Source organism: Pseudonaja textilis, chromosome 1, assembly GCF_049901715.1.
Source record: "Pseudonaja textilis isolate UNSWEBS1 chromosome 1, rPseTex1.2, whole genome shotgun sequence".
Lineage (NCBI taxonomy): Eukaryota > Metazoa > Chordata > Lepidosauria > Squamata > Elapidae > Pseudonaja > Pseudonaja textilis.
The window spans coordinates 58,447,714-58,470,542 of record NC_141990.1 but is presented as its reverse complement, the minus strand read 5'-3'; the positions used below and the strand labels follow the sequence as shown (position 1 = coordinate 58,470,542).

The following is a 22,829-nucleotide window of genomic DNA, read 5'->3' as shown; positions in this document are numbered from 1 at the left end:
TTTTCACGGGTACTTACATGTATGGCATTCAGCTTTGTTCGGGTATTTTCCCATGTCATTGTAGTTGTGCTTTTAAACACAACTTTTGAACACTATACAGAAGCCTGATGATGGCAGATGAGATTCTGCCGAAACGTTGCTACAACTTTAAAAGCACAACTACAAAGACGTGGGAAAATACCCGAACAAAGCTGAATGCCATACAGATATATATACATATATACTTTTTTTTTCTTTTAAGAATTTAGTGTGTATTTTTAAGGGAACGTACCAAGCAGAATTCTATTGAAAATAGGTATGTGTTATAAAATAGAGGTTAAAAAATGAATGTTATAACTGTAAAGGTGTAACTTAAATTTTTAAACAAGATTTGAAAAAAGATACAAAAGTGTTACACTCCAGACTAGTAATTACAGGGCAAAATTTGTTTTATGAGAAAAGATAATATGCAATTGTAAACAGGACAGATGAAAGTATAAAAACATTGATTAGAAAGATTTTTAAAATTAGAAAAAGATATGTAATTGAATTAAGAAAGGAATGAGATCATTTAAAATAAGGCTAATTTTTTGCTAAAAATTGCAAAAATAGTTATAAGATACAGATTAGAATGTATAAGATAAATATGTATTGAGTTTATGTCTGTATGGAGAAGTGATAACCCGGGGTCACGCTGTTCTAAAAAAAAGATATTTTATTTGTATGTATACGTTTTGTGAAAACTTAAATAAAACTTTTATTTTAAAAAAAGAAAGTTTCTCCTTATTTCCAGGTTAAATCTCTCCCTGTTCAGTTTCCATCCATTATTCTTTGTCTGGCCTACAGCGCTTTAGAAAATAGCTTGACCCCCTCCTCTCTGTGGCAGCCCCTCAAATATTGTAAGACTGCTGTCATGTCTGCCCTGGTCCTCCTCTTCACTAGACTAGCCATGCCCAGTTCCTGTAACCGTTCTTCATGGTGGCAGTGAAATAATAAACAGCTGTGCTCAAATAGGAAAACAGTGGCAATTAGTGGTCAGGGCCTTAAAACCAGTGAGAACAGCAAGATCTTCCCATCTCATACCCAGCACCAGCAACCACCAATTCAACAACCTATTCCTGCTCCAGTACATTATTTAGGGATAGGAATTAAAACTCTTCTTTTTTGTGTACATTAAAATTTCTTACCATTACCTCCTTCCATCCATCCCACAAAAAAGTTATATAATAAAAAAGCCCTCAGAATAGATTCCTTTTATGGCCCTAGTGAAATAAATAAAACAGTAGAACTTGTTTTTAAGTTCCTATTATTTTCCCAATGGTGGAACACTTATATTCTTTAGGGTGCACAATGTTCAGGCTATTTTGACAGGTTTCCCCAGTGGAGCAGTTCAGTCCCAAGCTGAAAGCAAAATACTTTTCTGTTTTCTGCAAATCTCTACTAAAACAACAGACATCAAAAAAAGTTTTGCCATATGATCAGTTGCCTGTTTGGGAAAAGTCTAATTTTCTTGAAGAATAAATTAGTGGGGTGACTTGGGAAAAGAAAAATATAATTTTCCCATGAGTGGTCACAGGAATTTCAGAACTGAATTTCCTTTATACTAGCTCTGTTGTATTAACTCTAAAAAGCAGGCACGCTGGAGTTGAATATCAATATTATAAACATAAAAGATTTGGTAACAAATAGAAATTGAAGTACAGTGATTGGGAGGATATATAAGAATATGCAGGAATTTTTTACTTTACATACATTTTGCATTATGAAATAGAATGTTAAAGTAAATGAGTGGGAAAAACTTGTCTGTACACTCTATCGAGGCAAGCATTCATTTTATCTTGCTGTTCATTTTGTTTTTGTTTAAATATATCACGGATCAATAGGTCCAAAGAAATAAAAGGGCCAAATTTCTTTTCAATCTTCTTTTCTACAGAGGTATTTTACAATTGCTATTACCAGCAATAGAGAGCTGCTGACATGACTAAGACAATTAGAATCAAACAACATTCACAATCTGGTAATTACTGTCTTTACAAAGTTGTTTAGGCAAGAGAAATGCTCTTCAATTTACATCATGTTCAGACCAAGTCTCAAGGATATTAAAAGGCAATTCTTCATTGTCTCTGTAAAAAAGGAAATGGTGTCATTCAGCACCATCTAAGCTGCTATTTATTGCCAGATGAAGGGCACATTTCTTATAACTCACACAGCTGAATCAACACATACATGAAAGGATGATATGTGAAAGAACAAAATCATTATTAAAAATATTAATTAGAAAAACACCCATTTAAATGAAATGTCCTTCTCAGTAAAGCCACAGTCTTTATTGTATTGCAATGGACATCACTGCCTTGTAAATGTTAGAAGCTCACAAAGTGAACATTGAAGCTGACCTTTATATCTAGTAGGGACTTAAAAAAAATTACCCTGGGCTATTTTCCTGAGTAATTCCTGAACCTTTCATGTCGTGCTTTATTCCACTTTCACTATCAAATCATTCATAATGCTCAGCTACAAGCCTGTGTGTTACTGTTGAAATTATTAATTGAAAATTAAAATGGTTTATATATTCATGGAAACAGGTCTTTTTTTAGAAAGGTTATATATGTATAGGAAAAATGATGGCAATCTGGAGTTAAATCAACACAGATCTAAAAACAGAATTAGGAGGAAAGGCATAAGAATGATGCATGGGTCAGCAGCTGCCTCTGCTGGCGAAAGAGGGCAATGGAAGTAAACTGAGGCCAGTTGGGGGGTGGGAGTTGTGACAGAGTGAACGGCAGCCCAAAAGAGAAAGATGGGGAAGATGGGTGGAGTTAAGTAGAGGTGAGCATTGCAGGGCAGGAAAAATGTGAAGTACTTGCCTGGCGCAAAGCTCTCTTAACAATCACAACTGGGACTACCGGAACCGCAGTCACTAAGCAAAGCAGTCACATGATGTTTCCTAGCTTAGCGATAAGAAATTCCACCCCCAACTGGGGTTATTAAGTGAGGGCTACTGTACCAGTATGGCTTTACTTCAAGGAAATATGCCACTAAATACTTACGTTCCCATTCTTCAGACATTTAGAGATAAATCCAACATTTATTTTAGTGACTTATTTTCATTGAGTTCAATGGGAAGTATTATAACCTCAGTTTTACATACTACTGTCTATTACAGAATTAGGAGGAAAGGCATAAAAATGATGCATGGATCAGCAGCTGCCTCTGCTGGCGAAAAAGGACAATGAAAGTAAACTGAGGCCAGCAGAGGGGGAGGAGTATATAAAAATTTAAATAAAAAATTAAATGTATCTGAATGGTGACATCTATAATTTCTTTCAGATAACCTAAACCATGTAGATTAAATAACTTGTAACATGGGCAAAATCAGTAATCTATTAACTAAATTAGCAACAGCAGATTATATTTTTTTCTGTGCAAAATTAATATAAAAGTTGGCATCTTTTAGTTCTTTAGTAATATGAATATTGTACTGGAAGTTGCACCAGAGAGACAGATCCCAGCCATGGACGCTTCCTGAGATACTCCCTCAGCCCAATCTATCTTTACAAGCTCTTGTTGGAGAAATGAGAGGAGGAGAGCTATGTCTACCACCTTGAACCTCTGACTGAAAAATGGGATAACAATATAACAAAGATACATTTCTGAAGGACCATTATTTACTTTGAATAATGCTTTTGTACAGAAATGCCAGGTACTTGATATTTGATCAGTATTTTAAAATCATAAAAAGCATAGCTGTAAAACTGTAACTCTATACTTTTTAAATAATTGTATCATAATATCCTGCAATACCAAAAAGGAAACTTAACAGAGTACACAAACTATTGTAAAATACCCCTAATTTTGGAAGCTAATAAAAATAATGCTTAGAATGATCTAGCAAAGATCAGAGCCCTACATGGAAGAGATGGGGCATTGGTCCTACCTGAACGCTTCTTCTTGGGGAACTGGAGAATCCAGGATGGGTAGTCTCTAGTTTCCTAGCTCTGCAGACCAAGCTAAAAAACTGAGGACACACCCCCTGGTAACGGTCCCCAGTTCTGAACGACGTTGAAGCGAATTCAGCTGCTCCTTGTCTTCAAACAGATAGTTCATTGATACTGCGAAAAAAAGGGACATTTCCTCCCTATTCCGACCAGACAGAATACAGGGTGGGACTGGATTCTCCCTTCGGCTCCCTGAGAAGAAGCGTTCAGGTAGGACCAACGCCCCTTCTCCACTGAGCTGAAGGGAGAATCCAGGATGGGACATACCAAAGCTGGCTGATGGCTGTCCTACAGGTGGGAGCTGGATTGGTCGGAGGTCCACATGCATACCCTGCAGGACTCGTCTTCCAAAGAACGCCTCCGCTGAGGCAAAGGAGTCCATTTTGTAATGTCTTATGAATGGGGTCACCGATGACCAGGTTGCAGCTCTACAAATGTCCAGAATCGATGCCTGCATTGCCCAGGCTACGGTGGTCACTGCACTTCTAGTTGAATGCTCTGTGATCCTCCTGGGCACAGGAAGGCTCTGTAACTCATCGGCCTTTGCAATGCAGGCTCTGAGCCAGCAATCTACTGTGGAAGGTGTCACCCTGTGACCTAAAGTTGATGGCTGAAAGGAAACAAACAAGGCTTCCATCCTCCTAAAAGAAGTTCTTTTAATGTAAATACAGAGGGCCCTCCTAATGTCCAAGGTGTGACATTTTTTCTCTAGTGCATGGGTAGGCTCAGGACAGAAATTAGGCAAAATCAACTCCTGTGAACGATGGAATAAGGAGTTCACTTTGGGCAGGAAGGTGGGGTCCAACCGCAGAACCACCCTGTCTGCATGGAATACGCACAGATCCTTCCTGATGGATAAAAGCAGCCAACTTCAAAATACGCCTGGCCAAGGTAATGGCCACCAAGAATGACACCTTGCACGTGAGAAGGCGATGGCAGACTTCATGTAAGGGTTCAAATGGGGGAGAAGTCAGTGCCTGCAGGACCTTAGGCAAATCCCAGGTGGGGTAGCGGTGGACCACCGGTGCCCTCAGATTCGTGGCTCCCCTAAGGAAGGCTTTTACCCTAGGGTGTTGGGCCAGAGTAGTAGAGTCCTTGACCAAAATCACCGAGGCCAGGCAGCCACCTGTCTCTTCAAGGTATTGGGGATGAGACTTTTATCCAACTCATCCTGCAGGAACTCTAATACCTTTGCAACAGAAACCCCAGTGGGTTCCAATTGGTGACAAGAGCACCAACTGCTGAAAATCTTCCACGTTTCGTTATATATCCTGGTCGTGGAAGGTCTTCTGGCCGCCTGGATGGTCTGAATGACCTTTGTGGAAAACTTCTCCCGTTTCAGGATCCCCTGCTCAAGCGCCAGACAGTCAACCGAAACCAGGCTGGATCTGGGTGCTTGAGCGGGCCCTGGCTGAAGGAGATCTTGTGCAGGGGAATTCTCCAGGGTCTGGCGACTGACAGGCCCACCAGGTTGGCGAACCAAGGATGCCTGGGCCAGTAAGGGGCTACCAACAGAACTTCCACCCTTTCTATCAGTACTTTCCTGATTGCCCACGGAATCAAGGGAATGGGGGGAAGGCATACAATAGTCCCTGAGGCCACCTGCACTGGAGAGCGTTGACCCCTTCTGCTCTTTGGGCAGGGAATCAAGCAAAGAACCTCAGGAGGTGCGTGTTCTCTGGTGATGCAAAGAGATCCAGAATCGGGCGGCCGAAGCGTTCCATCATCTCCTGGAATAGACTGGGATGAAATTGCCATTCTGACTGGTCGACTGTGGCCCTGCTCAACCAGTCTGCCTGCACGTTGGATACTCCTGAGATATGTTCTGCTCGTAGGGACAACAGGTTTCTCTCTGTCTACCTGCACAATTGAGTTGTTTCCTGCATTAGAGATCTGGAGCGTGTGCCCCCCTGCCGGTTTATGTGGGCCTTGGTAGCCACATTGTCCGTGAGGAGAAGCACATGTCTCCCCACCACCTCTTGCCTTAGATCCTTGAGCGCTAAGCAGGCAGCCCTGAGCTCTAGCCAATTTATGTTGTGGGCGAGCTCCTCTCGTGACCACCTCCCCTGGGTGACCTGGGCTCCCAAGTGGGCCCCCCAAACATAGAGACTGGCATCGGTGGTGATGGTAATCCTCTGGGATTTCCTATACAAGCATCCCTGATCCATGGCTTGAGTTGAGACAGCAAGATGATAGGCACCTCTCTGGAAAACAGGATCAGTGACGTGACTTCCCTGATAATGTCTTGATACTCCTGTGAGAGAAAAACCTGTCCGGCCAAGGTGTCTATAATGGCCCCCAAATGCAAGGTCTGAGTTGATGGTACTAGATGGCATTTGTCCAGGTTTATCAAGAACCCATGCTCTCGAAGATTGTCGACATCAGATCCTCCTCCGCCTGGGGTCTGGAAGAGGATGCTATCAGGATGCATCCAAATAGCATTGGATCCTTATGGGTAAGGCTCTGAAATGTGCCGCTACTCTGCCAAGAGCTTGGTAAAAGTCCGAGGGGCTGATGACAGGCTGAACGGGAGAGCCTTGTATTGAAGATGGCGGCCGCGAAAGCAAAACCTCAGGAACTGATGGTGGTTGGGGTGTATGGGCACATAGAGGTGAGCCTCCGTCAAGTCTACTGAGGCCAAAAAATCTCCCTCCCGCAGTCCCTCTAGAATGGAGCGGAGGGATTGCATCTTGAACCTTCGGTAGATTAGATGTCTGTTGAGCCCTTTCAGGTTGAGGATTGCTTGCCACCACTCCCGAGGCCTTTGGAATCACAAACAACACTGAATAGAAACCCTGTCTCTCCTGGTCCACCTGAACCGGCTGGATGGACCGAATGTCCAGCAGATGGTGGATCGCTGATTCCATGAGATCCCTCTTTGAGAGGTCCCTGGAAGTGGGGCAGCACACAAAGGCTCTTGGGGGGGGGAGAGAAACTCTAGAGAGAGACCTGACCATAAGGTTGACAGGATCCAAATGTCCATTGTGGTCTGTTCCCACCTCTGCCAGAACAGTCCCAGACAGCCCCCTATGAGGGATGAGGCTCGGGCATCACTTGTTGTGCCTGAAGGGTCTGTTAGAACCCTTAAAGGACTTTCTGCCCTCTTGCCTCTGATGCCCTCTGGCAGCAAAGGCCTGTCTATCGGCCTGAGAGGAGGATCTCTGGAAAAAGGGCCTACTTTGATGGTGAAAGCCTGCCCCAGCTTCCCCCTGTTTAAAGGAGGGCTTCCTGTAGTAGGGATGAGACCTGTAATCAAAGCGCTTCCCTTGGGAGGGCAGGATCTTTCGCTTGTCACTGGTTTCCGTCAAAAAGGGGTCCAGGGCTTCCCCCAAAAGTCTCTCTCCCTTAAAGGGAGCCGACACCAGCTTCCATTTGGTTCTTACGTCCATCTGCCAATTTCTTAGCCAGAGAAGCCTGCGTGCTGTTATGGAAGAGACCATGGCTCTGGAAGAAAATTTGGTTGACGTGAGGGTGCCATCAGCAGTCAATTGAGCTGCAGCCATAATCTTATTCAGGTCCTGATGCACCCTGAGATCCTCAGGTGGGATTCTGTCCTGTAGCTGCCTCAGCCACCGCAAAGACGCCCGAGTAAAAAAAGATGCAGTTGTCGATGCTCTGATGGCCCAGGAGTCAGCTTGATGAGCTCTCTGAAGCGCCATCTCCTCCTTCCGGTCCTCTGTCTTTAGAACATCCTCCGCATCAGGTGGGATGACAGATGAGGAAGCTAGGGCTACCACTGGGCCATCTACCTTTGGCACTTCCATAATATCCAAAAGGTCTTTGTCCACATTAAATAAGGTAGACTCAGACCCACTGGAGCGAATGTACATCCCAGGGGATTCCCACTGCTTTTTGATCAGGTTCAGAAACATCTGGGGCACAGGTACAGTGTCCACCACAGATGCTTTCTCAGTGAACAGGAAATCCTCCTGATCCTCTCCCTCAGTGGGAAGGTCCTGAGTGACCATGTCCTTTTTGAGATGAGCCGTGCTCTTGGCCTTAACCAGCAGAGTCTTGAAAAGAGCCGGCTGGAAAAGGCCCTTAAAGGAGGGGGGACCTGCTACCTCCGACTCCTCATCCGAAAAATCTCTTTCTGGAAGGAGGTCCCTCTTGGAGCCATAAATTTGGCTGCTTTCTGAAGGGGAGGCCGAGAGCTCTCTGAAGTGGACTGGCTGTTCAGCAGAAGCCTGCCCCTGCAGGATCCTCTGCTAGGTTCCAAATAAGATAGCTGGCACAACTGGTTGACCTCTGCCTGCAATTCCTGTCTTATTGTCTGGGAGATCCAGGCTCTCATGAAGGATAGCATTTCTTGCATCTGGGTCTCCTCCGGTCGTAAGCCAGCTGCCATAGGTGCAAAGGTTGCTGCAGGCACAGGTCTGGCCACTGGAGACTTGGTCTGCAGGTGCCGCCATCAAGCTCCCCTGAGGCGGCTCAGAAAAATTGTGAGAGGTCTCAGCCCTGATTTGGAGGTTACCCTGCAAATCGTAGGTACTTGAGCCCCCAGGAGACCAGGCAGTCATATACTGCCTATCTGCCAGTTGGTCTGGCTGCCTGTCATCTTGAGGAGGCAAAGTTTGAGGGGTGGCTCTGCATTCAGCCATCCTGGAATCTTTCATTACCCTGTCAAACTGTTTGTCTATGGCTTTTTGTCTATACCTGGCCTGTCTATCCTCAGCCCTAGAGGATCTCTTAGGGGCTAGAGTCCTGGCTCTAATCCTAGCTGCTGCCTCTAGACCAGCAGACCTGGGCTTAGGAGATCCCTCTACAACCTTCTCTCTACCCTGCTGAGGAACTGACAATTCTTGATCAGCTCCCTTGGTGGCCATCTTTGAACCTGCCAAAAATAACTGTCACTTGACAGGGTAGAGAGAGGAAGAAATAAGTAAAAATAAAATAAAATAAAAAATATTCAGCCTAAGCTGTCAGCTACAGCCACAGTAGCTGTCTACCACTTCAGGAGGCCAGTGCGACCCAAAGTGGTGAGCTCAACCCAGCTCCGCAATTCAAAAGCCGAGTCAAGGAAAAAAAGTTGAAAAAAACGGCTGCCTTTTTGAATTGCAGCAAGCTCTGACAGGTCAGAGGCTTGCGAGCCTGGCGCTGGCTGCACCGCAATTATCAGGCAGACTCAAGCGTCTCGCAGCTGCCACGGTGCTCTGGGGACTGGATGGGGGGGGTCAGGATTTAATCCCAATGGCCAACCCCCCCCCAAGGGACAATCCTGGAGACGAACTGCAAGATTGTCCCCAAACGAAATAAATGGCTGCTGCTGCCGAAAAGGGACAGAAGCGCTTAGTGGCAGCTGTGGCTCGTCCTAGGCAAGGGAAAGTGTATCTGGAAGAAGCAAGCTAAATAAGACGCCAACTCCCGCCCCAGCCCGGGCCACACGGGCTCTCGGGGTCACCTCCACTCAACTTTTGGCAGAAAACAAAACAAAAACCAGTCCACCAGCAAGGAAAGTCAAAAAATTAAAATAACAAGCAAAAAAAGTGAACCGGAAAAAAGGCGCGAAAAAATGAAAGTGCTAAACTGGCAAGCCAGCTAGCTGTCAAACCTGATCTAAGCCTCTTTACGAAAAATAGCTTAATCCAGGGGGTGAATATTCTTCTACAATCCTAACTATTCAGAGCCCTTAAAGGGTGGTCTGAACACGCTGAGACTGAGTGAAGAACTGGGGACCGTTACCAGAGGGTGTGTCCTCAGTTTTTCAACTTGGTCTGCAGAGCTAGGAGACTAGAGACTACCCATCCTGGATTCTCCCTTCGGCTCAGTGGAGAAGCCAGCAGTTCAAGTTGGTTTTAGAAAATTTTTAAATCAGATTTTATTTCTGTTGTTTGCTAAATAATTGACAAAGCCAAAGAGTATCAAAAGGAAGTCAGTGAGTGCTTCGGTGTTTATAGACAAAACTTTGATTGTGTCTAATGACAACAGACAGAACAACCAGTCTTAAAATTGACAATGAACATATTGAAGTGCTAGATACCTCCTGCCTTTTAGGATCAACCATCAACAGTAAATAAACAAGCAGTCAAGTAATACACCACAAGCTAGCACTTGGTAGAGCAGCCAGAAGCCTTGGAAAAAGATCAGATGCCATATGTCTACACCTAGAAAGGTCAGAATTATGAAAGCTAAGGTATTCCCGGTGACACTATGGAATTAACTGGACTTTAAAGAAGCTAGATAGAAACAGTATTGACACTTTTGATGCTAGAGAAGATTCCTGAGAATACCATGCGTAGCCAAAACATAAATAAATGGATCACCAAACAAGTCAACTTAGAGTTCTTACTTGAGGCAGAAATGACCAGGCTCAAATTATCCTATTTTACACACATTATGTGAACGCCCTGCTTTCTGGAGAAAGCTCTAATGCTGGGAAAGGTGTAACAAAAGAAGAGAGCAACCAGCAACAAGGCAGATGGATACATCAATGATGAGCGTGCACCATTGGAAGACCTGAAGAATTAGCTTTAGGGAAAGATTGTCATATAGAACATTTATATGGTGGCTAAAAGTGAACACTGATTTGATAGTACATAATAAATGCCTCTTACATATTTGCCTTGGAACCCTAACCTCCTAATCCTCTAAAATGGGATTGGAAAAGAGCCAAAGCCTGCAAAACTGGGAGAAGGGTGAAACATTCTTGCTATGATATGCTGAGAAACAGCCATCACTGGGCATAATCCTTTCTGCATAATGTTACTCACAGAATAGATTATTTTAGTCAGTAATTTCCCAAAGAGTCTAATACAGTTACATTCACTATGTTATTGATGAATGCAGTTGAAACTAATACTTCCTCGGTGTAATATATTGTAATTGTGTCATAATATACTTCATTACATTTAAATATTCAGAAGCATGTTAATATCTCATTGTTGCAGTACTGCTTTTAAATTTAAGAACCAAACTTATTCAAAATAACAAAGCACTGCTGTTTAGAGAAAAGAATATTCTTCTAAATACTGAACAATCCTTTTTTTCTTTCAGGAGAAGAAAATATATTTTCACACCTGTTAAATCATCACCGTTCATACATATTGAACCATAATTCGTGATTTATGCCCCGATCACTGTTGTCACACAATCTGGCATTAAAAGCAAGTTCAAGTCTAATTCTGGGAAAGCATAGTGAACTGAAGATGACTCTGTGAGAGCAGAACTGATAGCCACAGCAGAAAGAAGGGGCTCTTGGATTTCCCACTCCTGGAACATAAACCAGGGGTCTCCAGCAAATTTAAAAGCTCTGGCCATGGCGAGAGTCAGCTTTGTCCAAGCCACAATTCATAGTCTTTAAAGACATACTTCCTTTCTTTGATTAAGGATTTCACTGAAAATGGCTTGTAATTTGCTTTTCAAATACTAATAATCTTCAGAAATAACAAGTTTTATTATGCTGGGTGATTTTCTTTCAATCCTCAGCAAAAGATGTTTCTTGTAGGTTTAAGAACTTAAAGAAAAGCTTTTTTATTTGAAAATAAACAGTGAAAAGGTGATGAGAACATTGATTTTGGAAAGACTTTAAATAAACAATCAGGTCAGATTGACATGAAATAAGATTTTTAAATAAATATAACACTATCTTTGGTTTGTTTAAAATCTTATTAAAATATATGAAGATTTTGAATTTAAGTGAAAGGAATCTTTCTCTGGGATTATTTTGTGGATTAGAGAAAAACAAGGTAAGAGAAGACTTTGAAGGGTAGTTTTTAAAAGTAACTAGAAAGAACTAGCCATAATTAAAGAAGGTCCATTAATACAGAATGGATACAAGTATTTTAACTCTGGAAAAATCAAGAATATTTGACAACAACATACACAGAACTTTCTTCTCAGATTGTCCATTACTATAAAAATGGATCACAAGGGGAGATAAAAGAGGATACAACTGAAAATCAAGTTGTTTGGATATGAATTTAAAATTGACAGGATGTAAGAATGATATTGACAAAGAAGTTATACAAGATTTACAAATGAAATCAGTTAATATTTTAATAATTAAAATGGATGCACAAGTAATAAATCAGAAGAGTGATTTAGACGGGTGTATTTTAACTAAGAAGAGTATCTTGGACAACTTTGTTAACTTTGGATTTACAAAAGAGATATGTTGTACCTATGAAAGAATTCCTGAGAAAAGATAAGAATGAAAATAAATCAAGTTTCTGAGATACTACTTAAAAGAAATTAACATCAAGATTTTTAAAAGTAAAAACAAGTAGTATAAAGTTTGTTTATTTGACCAAGGTTAAAATATACAGTGGATATAGAAAGTCTACACATCCCTATTAAAATGCAGGTCTTTGACATGTAAAAATATACCACAATAAATCAGATGTTTTTTCCATCTTTAATATAACACATATGCTACACAATTCAATTGAAAAACAAACTGAAATCCTTTAGGTTGGAAAAATATCAATAAAAACTATAATACTTTTTTTCTAGCAGCTTTTAATAGGTTTTTCTTGACCAGGAGTGAATGATGAGGCTTTAAAGTTTTGTTTATAGGTAAGATATGGGAAGATTCCCAGAGTCACCATGTTGAAGAGATGGGGAGCATAAAAAAATTAATAAATTAAAAAAAATATTTTTAGAGAAAACAAACTAGTATTTAAATTAAAGGAAAGTGTTAAACTGACAAATGAGTTTCTGAAGAGATGAAGAGAAGATGATAAAAAAAATTAATTTGTAGAACATTATCTGATCAGATTAAATTTCAGTATGCTGTTGTTTCTGATAGTCCTTAATGGAACCTTTTCTGATTAACTTTGAATGATGAGGCTTTAAAATTTGTTTGTCCACATGAGATAAGATATGGGAAGAAGAGATGTATTTGTATTTTTAGAGAAAATCATAAGTTGCTGACTAAAGTAAATATGAAAGGAATATGAAAGAATATGAAATTGATTTACTTGGTTACATGCACACACATAAATACACACACACACACACAGAGGTAGGTCTTAATGAACTTTTGCTGACTGAAATTGAATGACGAGATTTATTATTTGCTAATAGATAAAAAATGAGATATGGGATGAAAAGACTACTATTTACAGTCCCAACACAGAAATTGTGTGGAGAATGAGGGCACCTCCCCTATAAAACGATTTCTTAATCATAGAAAACAGTTTTCCTTCACAACGAAAGAAAACCAGATAGTCCTGTTGTTATACTGCAATAAAGCCCAATCATTTTGTTGCAATATTGGTCTTATACCGATAGTTTTGTTTTACTATTTATTTATTTTCACTATTTATATCGTGCCTTTCTCCTCACTGGGCATTCATACTATTACAACAATCACACACTAATGAAACATAAATTCATTATATTTAAATGGAAAATAAATTGTCCTGTTATATATGCCTATTGAAAATGGAAACAATTGAGATGACTGTTGCTCTTAAATGTTCTCTTTCTACAGAAAAAAAGAAACAGATTAGCCTCTTGCTTTTAAATATTTTTTCTTTAGAAGAAAGTAAGGTAGGAAGAAGATACACTATGAATTTTTTCCCCTGTAAATTGTTTTCCTTTAATGTCAAGAACCAACTTAAGTTGACCTGGGTGGGTGGGAGGGAGATAAATTGATTCAAAAAAACTATCTAAGGCAGAGAAAGTAAGAGCTAAAATGCATTAGGATACTTGGAACAGTATACTGAAGAGGTAGGACACATTATCCACTGAATGAACTAAAGCTAAGAGCCATTGCGTATAATACAAAACCCCATTCTAAGGAAGTCAAGTAAGCTTTAACCTTAAAATGTAAAAGGTAACATACTACAAAATCAATCCTTTTCAAAGTGCTGATTTTCAGAGTCCAGTCAGGGAAAAAAACCCATTTCCTATACTCAGCAACTCATCTTGACTAGCCAAATGTATATTTACTATAGTATCATTTATCTTATTTTCAGCAAAACCTCACTAACATACATATTCCTGAAATCTTCAGTGTAGTCTACAGCTAACAGCTAATTACTGTTGACTTACAAAAAATATATTGCCAACAAATGGCATACAATATTTAAGGGTTATTAATCAGCAATAGACAAAGCACCAGAACCAGTAGCATTATATGCAATAGACTTAGTTATATTAAATCCTACTAATAGTTAAGATGGCTGTACGTACATTCATATTTACAATATTACAACATAAACTTTTAGAGTTTTTACTCTTAGATATAAAGAAAGCGAGAAATATAAAACAGTAGAATTATACACACATGTATCAAACATATCTTTTCATCTCTCTCTTTGTTTCTCTCAAATATATATTTTGAAATTTTTAGAGATTGGAAACATCTAGTAACATTATCAGTATGTCTTTTATAATCATCCTGGTCATTTTGCTCAGCAAGTAAAATTTGAAACATAAACTTTTTATGCAAAATAATGTAAATTTTTCACTATATTTTTATCTATTACACCACTTATTTTAAAAGATAAGTAATATTGATATTTAATATTGAATTTAACATTGCTGACAACTATTCTCTTTCATCAAATTAACCCAGAACTGGTACAAAAAAGAGGAAGAAAATTGCCCACTCCTACTGAGATATTGTTGATCTTGCTCTGTGTTATATTCTAACTCTTCAATCCTACAAAAACAGGTTTCATGAATTTGAAAAGATAAAGGGGGAAGAACTGAAGAAAAGTTAGTAAAAGGTTGAAACAGTTAACTGCAGAGAAACATGATTAATGAGACAAGTCAGGTGAGCTATATAGGGTGACATTTGGCTTATAAGATGTATATCAGCTGAACTATATGTCCATTCTTTGGGAAATGTAAATGTTCATTTGTAAAAAAAGAAAGTTCCAGCAATTTCTCAGGGTAAGAATCTCTCTTCAAGAGGTGATTAAAAATGCCCAATAGCAAAAGCTCCCTTTTAACCATTAATTATTGGCAGAGATTAGTAGCTTAGTCTAGCTTTTATCAAGCTCTCCAGCATCTCTACTAAGCAACACTTCCCAAAGACTGGAGTCTATATGATGATTTTTGAAACTGATCTGAATCGGTGAGTTTTAATGAGAACAGAATTAGGACGGTGCTAGAGGCCAGGACATTTTAATTGTAATTATAATGTTCCTTATGTGCAATGCTAATAGAAAAAAAAAACATTTTTCTTTAAAATGTCACCAGGCAGGCCAATTCCATTTACATCCTTTGGGATGTAAATTCCACTGAGTTCAGTCAACATTTAGCGTATAGCCTATGAGACATTTAAACAGCTACAAGAAAGTCTAAGATGAGATTCTTTGTTAATAAGATAGCAAATTGAGTACGTGATTATAATAAAAGTTCATAAGTTTCTGTGTCCATATATATTATGTGAGAGGGAAGTCTCTCATAAGCTTCATTAAATGCAGTAGCTATGGTAAAAGAAAAAAGAAAAAGAAAAAGAAAAAGCTCCCTTTTGATGGCATACCTTGGGATTTAATTGAAGTCTAAAAGCAGAGGAAACTATTGAATGAAATTTACAATGTAAAAGTATCAGATGAAAAAAAAAGAAACGGGGGGGGGGGGCGATGTTCAAAATAAATTGCTGTTGTTAGTTGCAAAGTCATGTCTGACCATCACAACCCCGTGGACAATCCAGGCCTTCCTGTCCTCTACCATCCCCCGGAGTCCATTTAAGCTCATGCCGACTGCTTCAGTGACTCCATCCATCCACCTCATTCTCTGCCGTCCCCTTCTTTTGCCCTCAATCGCTCCCAGCATTAGACTCTTCTCCAGTAAGTCCTTCCTTTTCATTAGATGGCCAAAGTATTTGAGTTTCATTTTCAGGATCTGGCCTTCTAAAGAGTAGTCAGGGTCGATCTCCTCTAGGACTGACCGGTTTGATTTCCTTGCAGTCCAAGGGACTCGCAGGAGTCTTTTCCAGCACCATAGTTCAAAGGTCTCAATTCTTTGGTGCTCCGTCTTCCTTATGGTATAACTTTCACACAAAGCAATTGGAAAAACCATAGCTTTGACTATATGCACTTTTGTTGGCAGGGTGATGTCTCTGCTTCTTAGTATGTTGCCTAGATTTGCAAATAGAAAACTACTAATATGAATTTGCTAATTATAAATACTAAGAAGTACACTAGGTTAGGAATAATCATTTTGAATGTTCTTTCAATTTTTTTTAAAGAATGAAACTAAAACAAAGCATACCTTCCATAATTAAATACTATATTATTCCTTGCTAATGTTCATAATCCTACAACAGCACAATCAGGATTTGTTATTAAATTTGGCATTAATCTGTTAAACATTCACATATAACTTAAAAATCAGCATTTTTACTGCAATAATACTGCATTTCACAATTTATATAATTTGAAATAAAATTTTTGCATCTCTGTGATTGTTGAGAGATATATTCTAAAACAACCTACATGTGGTTTGTTAAATAATTAACTACCATCTTTTTTTAAAAAAAGAAGAGTATCTATTTAAAACCTAACAAGATGCCACTGGCATAGAATATATATGTTTGGAGAAAGGAAGTTTCTGAATCTTTAAAAATTATTATTTGAGGAATGAGTGGAGGAGGGAGCACCTCATTGTTGTTGGGCAAGGTCGCCTCTTTCAATCAGGAGAACTGTGCCGTTAGTTTAGAGGTGAGGAAGGGAGAACACGAGCGCAGATGCCCCCTCCCTTGTAGGTGTTCTGAGATGGGAGAGAAATGCCTCAGGCAGATTTAAACTGACTGCGTGCTCCTTAAAACAGCGTGGCAGCAAGGGCTTTGCAATGGCGAGTGGTTTTAAAATGCCTCAGACCACTGCAAAAGTGGCTGAGTGCTCCCCGAGGAGCCAAACTTCACTCCCACGGCTATAATTGCCAAATTGCTGTCAGAAGTAATTACTTTAAAGTTTGGAGAGATCCCGTTTTCAAGACGGTGAATCAAACCTGCTCTTTTCTTCCTATTCTGGCCAAGGAAAAAAGCTGCCTATCCAACAAAGGCTGAGCAAAAACTGGGGGACGCTGAAGAGCCTGTGGAGGAGGAGTGTCCTATCAATTAAGCCCAGCCTATCTGAGCAGAGTCTAAGCACCTCCCACTACTGGATGCTCGGAGCAGCTCATTGGAGAAGTTTCTGAATCTTTAAAAAATATTATTTTTAAGGACGAGTGGAGGAGGAAGCACCTCACTATTATTGGGCAAGGTTTGGAATGCCTTTGCATCATTTACTGGAAAAAGGGATTTAAACCTGAGTGTATCTTCCAATATTAAGATCTCAAGCTTTCCAAAGTCTAAGTGAATACTACATTCCTTTTGTTAATTGAAAATGGAAGAAATTATTGTTGATCAGCAGCTTCCTGCTGATAATCAGTTGTCATATGCAGGCTGCAAGTTGTCAACTCCTTAATGTATAAACTGCATGTGGAGCTTGTGCCTTCTCTGTTACACACTTGACCTGTGTAATTTAAACAAATTCAGAATATAATATCACATATGGTATACTTCATGCTCATCCTTTACACACTGAGCATCCATTTTTCTCAAATATTCTATCAGTTCACATTAATTCTGAATTAAGTCCCTTTAAATAAGCAAATAACTGAAGAGCTTCTCTGAATTTAATTGATTGAAAATACCAAGGTGGCATTTGATTCTAGTTAGTCAGCACTGATCTCTCTAAAGTAATTGGTTAGCTAAAACACAAAATAAATTAAGTAGGTACTGCAAAGGTAAATAGACTACCTTCTTATAATTTTGTTTCACCTTGTATTACAGAAACTGATTGATGAAGAAACAGTTGACAATTTCTTGAAATGAGAAATCAGCCACAATGTTGTAATAATTGAAACATATTGGAAAAATAAAAATATTTCATATTATAGCAGAATACAACTCTTTATTGTAATTATTTAAAATTCTAAGGTTTATAAGAATTGTGAATACTTAATCCATGAGTTCTAGAAGGCAAGGTTATAGAAAGTATAATATAAAGATTATATTTAAAACCAAAGATGAAAATGGTACTATAAAGTTGCTCATGCTTTATTGTTTTTCTCCTCTATTTTTTGAATAGACCTTAGCATCAGGAAATGCGCTTTGGCAATCTCTCAGACATTTTGTCAGATACAAAAAAAATAAAATAAGGGAGAATATGCCTTCAAATACTTAGCAATATAAAGACATTTTCTTGATACCCTAATTATTTTTTATACTACAAATAATGTCAAGTAAAAAAATAATAAAAATTTTATCTTCAGGAAATAAGGCAAAATCTAAGTTACAGGAATCAGGATGACCAAGTTAAGAAATATTTTTATAAATATTTTATAACCAATGATATCTAGTGGTTATCTAATTTTTTGTTACCCAGAAAATGGTAGCCCTACCAGAAAATATGCATATGTATTAACAAATAATACAGCAATTTTTAAATGCTAATACTTTTTTAAAAAAATATTCAATGACTTTTAATCTGAAACCCCATTTATGCCTATGATTTTAGAACTGTGTGTTGGGGTATTTCTAAGTTCTTTGGAGGGCCCTTACTATATTTTATTTTCATTAAATGTAGTAATCTGAGATAGATAAGGAGGTTGCATTATTAGCAAGGAGAAGGTAGACATAATTATAGTATTATAAGAAATTATTTGTGTCTAATTTCTAGGTTGACTGGCTTATTTATTTATTTATTTGACTCTGATGACCACTCAACTTGCAACAACTTTGTGTGATTCCCAATTTCCTGAAAGAATTAATGTCATTTCCATTTCTTTTTACAGCAGATAAGAATTCTTCTTAGTGAGTCTCATTTCTTTCAGGGTTACAAAACTAAAAGAAGACTTAAAGATTTAAAATATAAAATAATATTTGGCATAAGGTTTAATAAGGGATTATCTAACAAAGCTTAAAACGGATAAAGGGAATTGTTATTTTTAAAAGATTACTTTTTCTATTAAACTGCATCAGAGAAACTGTAATTGAATTAGATAATTTACTTAGACATTCTCTGGAATGTTTTTTGCTTTCTTTTAAAGACTGTAGGCAATTGTTGGAATCTATAAAACAAAAGATATGGGCAACATGACTAGACTAGATCACTAACTGTAACTATGAAGATTCTAAATGTATCAAGTGCCAACAATTACGGTATTAAAGGTACAACAAAGTAGAAGAAAAGAAAGGGGGAGTTTTGTTTTTCCTTTTTTCTTGTTTGAAACTTTCACTTTTAGACTGCAACACAATGATAACTTGCAAAGCTGCATTATTGGAGGAGAGAAAAGAATTGTTACAACAGCCTGCAAAGAAAGCAACTCCATTAGATATACTTCAGAAAAGGTTTGATCCACTTGGCAATAAAAGTAGCTGACTCACTTGAAACTAAATTTACAGCTTTAAAATTAAAAAAAAAATACTTGAGAAGATGGAAAACCAATCAGTTTCACACCAATATCTGCAAAATCCTGGAAAAGCAGTGTGTTTATGAATACCTAGAATGAATTGGGTAATTATTAGAAGCCAGCATGAGTTTGGTAATAAGAGAAAAAATTATAAATTACTCTTTTATAATGGAATTTACATAGACTAGAAGATTCTCTTTTGCTCTTGCTGATGCTTTTTATTAGCTTCCTCTTTTTCTCTTTTTCTCCCACTCTATAACCTAAAATGTGTTCAGTCACAAGTACATGATACATTGTTATAATCTTCTTTGAAAACAGGAAGATCTGCCTGGGCTAGGCAACAAGTAAGTAAGATAAGGGACATCCTCCCAAGGTAAAGCCCAGCCACCCAGCAGCAAAACTAAGATAAGACACTGAAACACAGAAAACAATGTCATGCTGACCCTTAAGCTTATAGTTTAGAATATAGAAAATAAGGGGTGGGGGGGTGGGGTGGGCTTCTTAGGCATGGCATGGTCTGTGCAGGGGTATAAAATGTATTGTTTGAATATGGAAGCTTGCTCTTCTTGTACCCAATCCACTTTGGAAGGGACTTGAAGGCCTGTTTGCAAACACTTATTTTCTTTAATAAACCTTTGAATTGTAAACCAGACTTGTTCTTGTGTTGTGAGTATTAAAAAATTTGGTTCTTACATCTCACAGTAAGAACAAGTCATGCCAATTTTTTTTACATAAGTGATAAGTGTGCTGCAGCGGCCAATAAAGCTAATGCAGTCCTGCTTCCCAGAAGGAAGCTGAGACTCTAGAAAGATTGCAGGGAAGAGCAACAATGATGATAAAGGGTTTGGAGGCTAAATCCTATGAAGAATGGCTCAAGGAACTATGTATGCTTAGTTAAATGGAGAGAATATTGAAGGGAGTCATGACAGCAATATTCCAATATATGAAAGGCATTTATTTATTCTCCATAGCAACCTGAGGGTGGAACAAGAAGCAATGGGCCAAAGCCTGTCACAGGGAGATCCAACTGGAAATGAGGAATTTCTTGACAGAACTATTAAGCAGTGGAACAGCTTTCTTCCTGGAGTTGTGGGCGCTCCATTGCTAGAGGTTTTCAAAGAAATTAGAACAACCATTCATCCAAGATGAAAACTCCTCCGTTGAGCAGGAGACTAGATATGTCTATATATCTATGACATATGTAAAATAAACTGAACTGGGCAGGATTCTGCAACCTGTTTAATTTATACAGAAGGCAGAATTCATTTTTTTTATTTTTTTGCTTGAAAAAAAACCCCATATAATTTTAAATCAGAAAGTGTTAGCCCATATTATTAGTATGGCTGCTTAGGATAAGTTTACATAGAGACTGTTTCATGTATTTAAAATAAAATCAATAGTAAAGTAAGATATAATCAAATCTCTTTCTCAACAAAAGGTATTTAATTCTTCAGTAACAAATCATTAGCTGGATTAGGTTCAAGTTTGTTTTAATTCTTATGTTTAGTGTTAACTGCCTTGAGCCCTCTTGTTGAACTAGACAATCTAGAAATAATTATCAAAATAAACAGATATTGCTCCCATGAAACAAGTAGCAAATAAATGTTATGAAGCTCTTTCATAAATTGGCTTTTAGCACCCCTGCATTTAGTACCTTGATCTTCCCAATGTGTGCATATCCTCTACATTTATACATTCTAATTTCAATTCCTTCAGGAAATTGCAATTTGCTATGATGACCCAGGTGAGCAAACTGTGATTTAATCAAGCCTACAATTCATAATCTCTTCTTTAATAGTTATCTCTAATTTTGTTTTCTTTGTTAGTTATATCCCACCTTTTCTTCAGGCACTTGAAATCGTATAAATAACACTCTCCTCCCTTTTTCCCTCTATAAGACTCAAGACATCCAGTGAGCTTCTCTTGAATGAGAGTGGGCTTGAATGAATGATTCTCATGTAGTCCAACATTTTATTAAGGTATGCTGACTCTCTTTCAAAAGACACATGTTAATACAAGCTACAATTTGATAGATTCAATACTCTTGTTTTAACTAAGCTCAAGGAGGGTACAGATTTAAAATAATTCCAGACATTATTCTAACAAAATTAAACCAGCTAGCGGTACCTGGACACACTTGTAAGTGGATCATACGCTTCCTAACAGACAGGAAGCAGCAGGTGAAGCTAGGCGGAATCATATCTGATACTTGTACATTAGCACAGGGGCCCCCCAAGGCTGTGTGTTTTCTTCACTTCTCTTCTCCCTATATACCAATGACTGCATCTCAAACAATTCATCTGTTAAAATACTGAAGTTTGCAGATGACACAACAGTGATTGGTCTCATTCGAGACAACAATGAATCCACATACAGACAGGAGGTTGTACAACTTGCCTCGTGGTGTGACCAGAACAATCTGGAACTGAACATACTCAAAGCCGTAGAAATGGCGGTAGACTTTAGAAGAAACCCTCCCATACTACCACCTCTTAGACAACATGGTATCAACAGTAGAGACCTTCAAATTTCTGGGTTCTATTATATCACATGACCTAAAATGGACAGCTAACATAAAAAACATCATCAAAAAAGCACAACAAAGAATGTTCTTTCTGCGCCAACTCAGAAAGCTCAAACTGCGCAAGGAGCTGCTGATACAGTCCTACAGAGGAATTATTGAGTCTATCATCTGCACCTCTATAACTGTCTGGTTTGGTTCTACAACCCAACAAGACAGACACAGACTTCAGAGGATAATTAGGATTGCAGAAAAAACAATTACTACCGACCTCCTTCCCATTGAGGACCTGTATACTGTGTTAGTGTTTGGGGATAAACCCCCTAGCAGAGTGTGCAGCAGCAGTCAAGCCAGGCAGCCAAATGAGAGTGAGGCTGGGCCCTAGAGTATACACACACTTGAGACAAAAACACTGTTTGTGGTTGTAAATAGATATTTAATTCATACAGAGATTAAGAATAGTCATTCAGTCCATATATCAGTATCCAGTATATCTATCCAGTTATCAAGTCCATTAAACAGTAAATACAATGTCTTTATCTGCTTGTAAATCTTCTTCTTAAGATACCTTCTCTCAAGTACTAACGCTGAATCCACAGCTCACCAGTAAACAGTCCTTGTGTTCAGGTAAAATGGTATCTGGCACAGTAGCCTCCAAAGTAAGCAGATAGACGATCCAAAAACAGTAGACAGCATACCTGGAACAGTAACCAGGTACATCCAGAAGCCGGACTCAGACAGTTGCATCCAGAAGCCGGGGCTATTACGTTTCCCCTCCTACCTATATGGCTGCCTGCAACCGCACCCACAATGACATTGCAGTTTCTTGTGCTTAAAGCTACATAGCACTTAATCCTAGGTTCATATATTTATTCACCCAAACCAGTTGGAGTATCCATATACCCAACATTCTCCCCTTTTGGGTGATATAAATATATAACCTTTACATTCTAAACCCATATTTTTCACAACTCTCT

The 22,829-nt window shown here is 38.7% G+C and overlaps 2 protein-coding genes across 5 annotated transcripts in view; both read right to left on the bottom strand.

The window, feature by feature from the left end:
* BTBD9 (BTB domain containing 9) overlaps window positions 1–22,829 on the bottom strand; it is a 155,218-nt gene that overhangs the window by 84,431 nt on the left and 47,958 nt on the right. The gene's annotated exons all lie outside the window — the stretch shown is intronic.
* Window positions 7,028–8,803, bottom strand: LOC148127630 (uncharacterized). The gene is made up of 2 exons (XM_087923483.1): window positions 8,291–8,803; window positions 7,028–8,182 (listed from the first exon to the last, which is right to left on the bottom strand). The coding sequence occupies exons 1-2, from the start codon at window positions 8,801–8,803 to the stop codon at window positions 7,028–7,030; spliced, it is 1,668 nt and encodes a 555-aa protein (XP_087779609.1).

Bases quoted from the DNA above. Each gene is read 5' to 3' on its own strand.
- LOC148127630 (XM_087923483.1), bottom strand. From the start codon at position 8,803: ATGGCCACCAAGGGAGCTGATCAAGAATTGTCAGTTCCTCAGCAGGGT. The intron at 8,183-8,290 runs GCAAGAAATGCT...GGAACCTAGCAG, and splicing joins CGACCGGAGGAGACCCAGAT to AGGATCCTGCAGGGGCAGGC.